General features: G+C 32.4%; 1 protein-coding gene across 1 annotated transcript in view; it reads right to left on the bottom strand.

Moving 5' to 3' along the window:
• The window catches only part of pctp (phosphatidylcholine transfer protein), a 10,379-nt gene extending 4,716 nt beyond the window's left edge, over positions 1–5,663 (bottom strand). The window contains exons 1-3 of the mRNA XM_059551709.1: positions 5,649–5,663; positions 4,931–5,113; positions 3,449–3,566 (exon numbers count right to left, since the gene is read on the bottom strand). Coding sequence (XP_059407692.1) covers positions 3,449–3,566; positions 4,931–5,113; positions 5,649–5,663 — 316 coding nt within the window. The remainder of the gene's footprint in view (positions 1–3,448; positions 3,567–4,930; positions 5,114–5,648) is intronic.
• Positions 5,664–7,500: the final 1,837 nt, after the last annotated feature.

Here is a 7,500-nt window from a genome sequence, read left to right as displayed (position 1 = left end):
GATACAGTTTGGAAGCAAATTATTATAGACTTTATACATTGTCTGTACAGTATAGAAATTTACTAAATCAAAAAATTTTAAAGCATTTAAATTACTAAACAATTGATTAGTTGGCTCGTGATAGTCAACATGTTTTATAATCCTTATTGCTCTTTTTTGTAACGTATATATTGGATTTATATTGGTTTTATATGCATGTCCCCAAACCTCCACACAATAGATCATGTATGGAACTATGAGCGCACAATACAAAATATATAATGAATTTTCATTCAGAATATGTTTAGTTTTATGTAATATTGCAATGGATTGTGACATTTTTCTTTTTACATGATTAATATGTGGTTTCCAACATAATTTATGATCTATTATAACACCTAGATATTTATTTTCATATACTCTATCTATTTCCTCATTGTTAATCCTAATTTTAACTTTATTAAAACTCTTTCGATTACCAAATATTATGAACTTTGTTTTACTTAAATTCAATGACAATCTTTTATCATCAAACCATTTTTTTAAGATCATCAATTCAATTTCCACTGTATTCAGAAGCTGTTCCAAATTTTTCCCTGAACAATATAAATTAGTGTCATCAGCAAACAAAACCATTTTTAATATTTTTGACACTTCACAAATATCATTTATGTACAGTACAAACATTATGGGGCCTAACACCGAGCCCTGTGGAACACCACAAGTAACTTTCATTAAATCTGATCTAACATCATTTATTTGGACAAATTGATATCTGTCATCAAGGTAACTTTTTAACCAAAAATAGGCTTTGCCTCTTATACCATATCTTTCCAGTTTCCTCATTAATAGAGCATGATCAATAGTGTCAAAAGTTTTTTTTTAATCCAGGAACACCCCCACAGTATATTCATTATTATCCATTGAAGTGGAAATCTCTTCTACCATTTCCATCACTGCCATTGAAGTTGACCTATTTGCTCTAAAGCCATACTGATGTTCACTCAATAGTTTATGTTTGTCTATGAAGTTGTCTAGCCTACGCACAAATAGTTTCTCCAAAATTTTAGAGAACTGGGAAAGCAGAGAAATTGGTCTGTAATTGGAAAAAAGATGTCTATCACCGCTTTTAAAGATAGGAATAATTTTAGCTATTTTCATATTATTTGGAAATATACCTGTTAAAAATGATTGATTACAAATATATGTAAATGGTTTTACTATATATTCTATGATATTTTTTAATAATGACATGTCGATATCATTACAATCAGTAGATTTATATACGAAAATATATGATAAATCGGTCCCATAGGCTGGTTTGCCAGATGCGACCGTGCAATTGGAAGCATCCAACAGCAACTCATTAAACACGCTAGTCGACAAGACACCAACACCTATTGGTCCTCTGCCCTCATGATCCAGCTCATGCACGCCTGGACCGCCAAGGGTGCCTTTCAACCTGGGTGAGGATAAACCAAATCAGGTTAAATTATGATGTTTTCCTCTTCGCCTTGGCTACAACCAGCATCGATCATTTGTTGCATCATGGTATACGTCGCGGGAGTGGTTGGAATACTCCGTGGAAGCTGCTGCATTTTGTTTTCCATGCAGGAAATACTTAATATCTCCATCAGACAAGCTTTCACTGTAAGGGGCTTCAGTGATTTGAAACATGCTATAGAGGCGGGAAATTTGATTTTATTTAGCTAATACAGAATGCATAATTTGTTTATAATGTCATCTTATTTTAATCGTGACTTTAAAAAAAATGTTTGCGTAAAGTTTGAACCGATGTCGAATGTGCATCGGGCCAGTGAAAAATCATAATACATTTTCTTCTTTGCGAATAGTGACGATGATTAGTTGTACTAATTACTTTGTTTTATAGGCTAAAATAAATGACATCGATACCAAACGCCCACCGACACTCACGCTACGCTGATTTCACATCTTGAACCAGAGCACAAACATGGGGCGAGGTGACGAAGTGGAAAAGTTCCCAGATCCAAAGAGAAGACATCCAGCTCCTTATTGATTATTTTAAACATGAACTTGCTTTAAATGGACATCTCATGGAGTGATATTGAAATAAAATAGAAATTGGTTCTTCAAAATATTAATAAAAGTGTATCTCAACGATACCAAAAAAGCTGACATGAATATGCACACACAAACAGACAAAAAAGACAACTATAATGACCAAAAACAAGTGGGGGAGGATTTTTTTTTTTTTTTTTAAAGTTCCACACTGATTGACTATTGCAGAATGATCAATATTTTCTCCATAAAAGTCAGTCTATGCAAGCTAAGTACTGTAGCTTGCAGTTTTTTATGCACTGTAATTATGCACTCGATTGTTACTTATTAACACTTTTGATTAAACAATAAAAGCTGCTGAGCCTTTATGATGTCAAACAAAAAAGAATGGGTTTCAAAGTACAAACCTGTTCAGCGGACAAAAATCTGATCCAGGGTCAGTTTCTGCCTTTCACGTGATTACGACTGATCTTAAACAGACTGATGGATCTGATTCTGGATCAGTCTACTGAGAAACTCCAGCTATAAAGGCCTGTGTGGCTACACTGTATAAACCACATCACTATAGGACAATCTACACACATACAAACTACTGAATAAACACAGCACTGGATCAATCTAAACACTAAACTACGAGACCAATACGTGCATTTACCTGCATATCTGACCACCAGCAACAGGAGCAAATTCAAAATATGGAAAAAACATTAGAAAGGTGCAATAAAAATAATTAAAAATAATAAAACTGTCAAGTTTGTTTGAGCTCCATGAAGCCACATGTGGACATTTTGAACACCAGTACAAGCGCAAGTTAACATATAGTTGTTTTTTTTAACCAAAAGAAAAGCCTGTTGAGCTGTTCAGCTTTAGAAATGGGTGTATCAACCATAATCTCTTCAGAGATGATTCACAACTTCAGGAATCTGTCTAAACCTGCTTTACAAGTAGTCTAACACTGAGGTTCAAACTAACGTAACTCTGAGACTGAAGGGTTTGAGTTTTGATGTAATGAAGGCGATCTGGATTACATGTAATCTAATTAAAAGTATCAGACTAGTTACTTTTTGATTACACAATTACATTACAAACACGATAAAATGCACAAATATTTCTTATTTATATGTAAACTCGCTCTCTCTCTATGTTTAGGTCAGCTGAACCTCTTTTAGCTAATACATATTTTATATTTTTATATCAATATGGCACAACACGATAAATAAATTAGGTCAAATGTAATCTAAAAGTAGTCTGATTATTTTACCCAAAATGTGTAATGTGATGGATTAAGTCACTGACTACTGTACACTTTTTGTCATGTAATCTAAAATCAGTAATGGACTACAGTTCGTAAGTAATCTAGCCAGCTCTGAACGATGGTTTCATGAAGATGTTTGGCTGTGAAAGATCAACATGTCCCACTCATAATTACCTTTGACATAGGAGTCCCACTGTCTCCTGTAGTTTAGATCCATGTAGACATCTGCACAGAGATCTGGAGCGCAGCCGGTCAGAGAACCGAACACTTTGTACTCGTACAGACCCGTTTCCTGTCGAAGACAACATTACAGACAAATGACGACCAGATGAGAGCCAGAGCCTGTAACACTGAACAAGCCCCATGGTATATAAGACTCATGTGTGTGATGTTATGGATGCACGAGAGGGGAAACTGATCCCCATGCATGCGGACACGGACAGCATCTCTTGAATGCATCAGTCATGCTTGCTTTTGCTTGTATGTTTTCACTTAAAAATCACAAAAAACATGTGGATCTGAAGTCATTTCATATGCAGTGAAGCAACTTTGAAATACTAGGTAGTCTATGTATTTAATAAAACACAATGAAATCAGACAATTTCTATAGCACATGTTGTCATTTCACACACACACACACACACATATATACATATATATATATATATATATATATACATATATATACATATATATATACATATATATATATATATACATATATACATATATATATATATATATATACATATATATATATATATATGTATATATATATATATATACACAAACACATACAAAATGTTAAACTCAAGTAAATATGCTAGGGCTAATTTTTAATTATGCTACGGCTAATAATTAATTCTGTGGGTAAGTTGTAACAATAAAAACCTGCAATTAAACAGCATATAAAACAAGAATGAAACAATAATAACAAAGTATGAGGTAATACATGACAATGTGCATGAATAAATGGGGTAAAACGAAAACCATTACTCATAATAATCAATACAATATGATTTTTTTTTTAAATATGATGATACTGGAATTTCCGTTTTAGAGGACAGAATTGTCAAAAATTATTCTATTTCAACTAGAACTAGAAGAGTATGTTTATTTATAGAAAACAACTGTATTTGGACATTTTATAAAAAATATTTATATTTATTAAAATACGTGGAGTATGAAAACTATTATGCATTTTATTTTCTAGAACACAAACGTGTTTAGCATCATTTTTTATGTACATGTTTTTTATGATTTTTTTTTTATTATTTCAGTTTTATTTTTATTTTTCGTACATGAAGTTACACTAAATAAAAACTGAGATTTATACAAACATTATGTTTTTAGATTTAGTTGTACAATAACCCAGGAACACAACACAGATCTGTTGCTTTTAAATTGAGTTTGAAGCTTATACATTCTACCATTATGTTATTACGCACAGTATGTTCAATACTATACACAAGAATGTATGTTCTTTGTGCATTTTTACATATGTATAATCAAAAACAGCCACTGCAATATGTTATACAGTATATACTTGGTTTATGTTGTGTGTAAGGCTGTGATGCACAGTAACGCGGAAGACAGATCGCTTTGCTGCGTTGTTTTGATAGCGCGTGCGCGTCATGTCATTCGTCCTACATTCACCTTGTTGTAGAGTCGGTATATTTTGACGTTCATGGTCTCGGTGAAGAACTCCCATCCTCCGTCGAGCTGCGGCTCGTCCAGCTCGGTCCAGGCCCGCTGGACCTCCTCATTGCTGAAGAGCAGAGCCATACTACTGCCACTGCTGCTGCTACTGCGTCCACCAGAGTCATGTGACCGCCGGCGCTGCTGACGTCAGAGCGCAGCTGACCGCGCGCCACGTGCTCGCGTCGCTCACGCATGAAGCCACTCTAAATGAATTTTAGATATGTACCGTAAATATATGTGCATCCAGTGTGAGCTTTTCTTCTATATAAAATAAGTATATGAAGAGTATACCGCGTGTTTTGTATTTTATTTAGAATTATATTAATGTTTAATAATAGATTTAATATAATTTATTATTATATTATTTATACATTGTATTACATTTCACCATATTTCATAATACTAAATATAATTTATTAATACATCATTTTTTATGTTGTATGTTGAGATAATGTGCAGCCATCCATTTATAATCACAAAATAAACACTGAAAGGGTCATCAAATGTATATTTGGTTATTAACCAACAAGAGAATTACTTCTTTTTTTAATTTGTATTAATTTGTATTTTATTTAGTAGTTACTTTTCTTTGACGTTTTTTTTTGTAATTGTTTTTATGAATATCTTAATATAATACTTTATGAATAAATTAATTGTATATTTTATTTTGTACCACAAAGCAGGTCATAATGTACAGTCAACTGGCCATAATCTCAAAATAAACACTGATATATAAACTATATACACACAATTAATCAAAGAGACAATTCATTTATTTTATATTTTTATCTAACATTTTATATTAGATTTCTTTTTATTCTATTTAGCATTTACTTTGTATGTGGCATTTTTGTTTTACTTTTTGTATTTTGTTTTCCATTTTTATGAAGATCTCTATATCATAATTTTTTTGTTTGTTTTTATGTTGTAAGAGATCATAAACAGTACAGTCAGTCATATACAGCATCTGTAAGTAACCCAATACTGTACCGTTTAATGCCAGATAATATTCCGTACCTGCAGACCAGCTCAAATATTTATTCTCCACCAGATTCATAACAAAATTCTTCAGCTGCATAACATAAGCTCAATCGTTTGCTTCAATGCTGCAGAACTTGCAGCTAAATGACAAAACTCCCAGAGGCCTGTGCTGTCAGTCAAAGAGATCAGACATGGTGCATTTGAGGAAAGATTTCCTCCGGGAAGGAAGACTGCAGACAACACCCTGTATCACATTACAAGACAAAAAGAAGAAGAAAAACGCACTGGATGATTGAGTCTCATGTGCATGTGTTTGAGAGCAGAAGGCAAATCCCAAACACATTTAAATGTACGTCGTCCACAAACACTCAGTCAGGCACTCAATATACTGTAACTATCAAGACAGATGTTTGAATGAATAATGTATGTGCATTTTTACTATGTACTTCTAAATGCCAGTAATTTTCTTTTTTTCTTTTTAATAAATGTATAGGCAACTTAAAATGCCCTGAAAGTTGCTTTGGCTAAAAGTGTCTTCCACATAAATAACTCTAAATTGAATTTGTATTTATATATGCACCAAGAAAATGTAGCTTATTAGGCTACTTTTGTAAAAGTGTGAAATGCATTTATTGTAATATATATATTTTAATACACTAAAACGGAAACCAAACACACACATCATGAGCCATCTTCATTTTGGGATGCTTTTAAAACACTGCTGAAGATATGTCCTGGACATGCAATGGTGTAAGAACATGATATTTATATTTAAAGCACAAACTTTAACTAAAATACAAATGAGCTAAAATACTTCTTCATCAGATTTAACATCCTCACAAGACATTAGCAGATGGACTGGAGTGGTGTGGGTTACTTGTGGATTATTGTGATGTTTTTATCAGCTGTTTGGACTCATTCTGACGGCACCCATTCACTGCAGAGGATCCAGTGCTGAGCAAGTGATGGAATGCTATATGCCTCTCTAGATATTTCCTAATGCAGAAACAAACTCATATGAGGGTCAGTAAATTGTCAGTATATTTTAATGTTTGGATCAACTATTGCTTCAACCAAATAGAATTCTACCTATAGACACAATCAGAGTAATTTAGTTCCTCTCATTAAACTTTATTTTGTGACCAGCCACCAGCCTACGTGACCATGAACCACAAATCCATTCATAAGGTTCTTTTATATATATATATATATATATATATATATATATATATATATATATATATATATATATATATATATATATTATTATTATATTATTATTATTATTATTTAATTTATACATCATCTGAAAGCTGAATAAATAAGGTTTGTTAGGATCTGAAAACATTTGGCTGAGATACAACTATTTAAAAATCTGGAATCTGAGGATGCAAAAAACAACAACAACAACAACAACAAAAAAATCTATATAATGAGAAAACGACCTTTAAAGTTGTCCAAATGAAGTTCTTAGCAATGCATATTACTAACCAAAAATTTGGTTTTGATATATTTACAGTAGAAAATTTACTAAATATATTCAA

The sequence above is a fragment of the Carassius carassius genome, chromosome 1 (assembly GCF_963082965.1).
Source record: "Carassius carassius chromosome 1, fCarCar2.1, whole genome shotgun sequence".
Classification (NCBI taxonomy): domain Eukaryota; kingdom Metazoa; phylum Chordata; class Actinopteri; order Cypriniformes; family Cyprinidae; genus Carassius; species Carassius carassius.
Note: the sequence above shows the minus strand (reverse complement) of the source record. Positions and strands in the feature narration are given on the sequence as shown.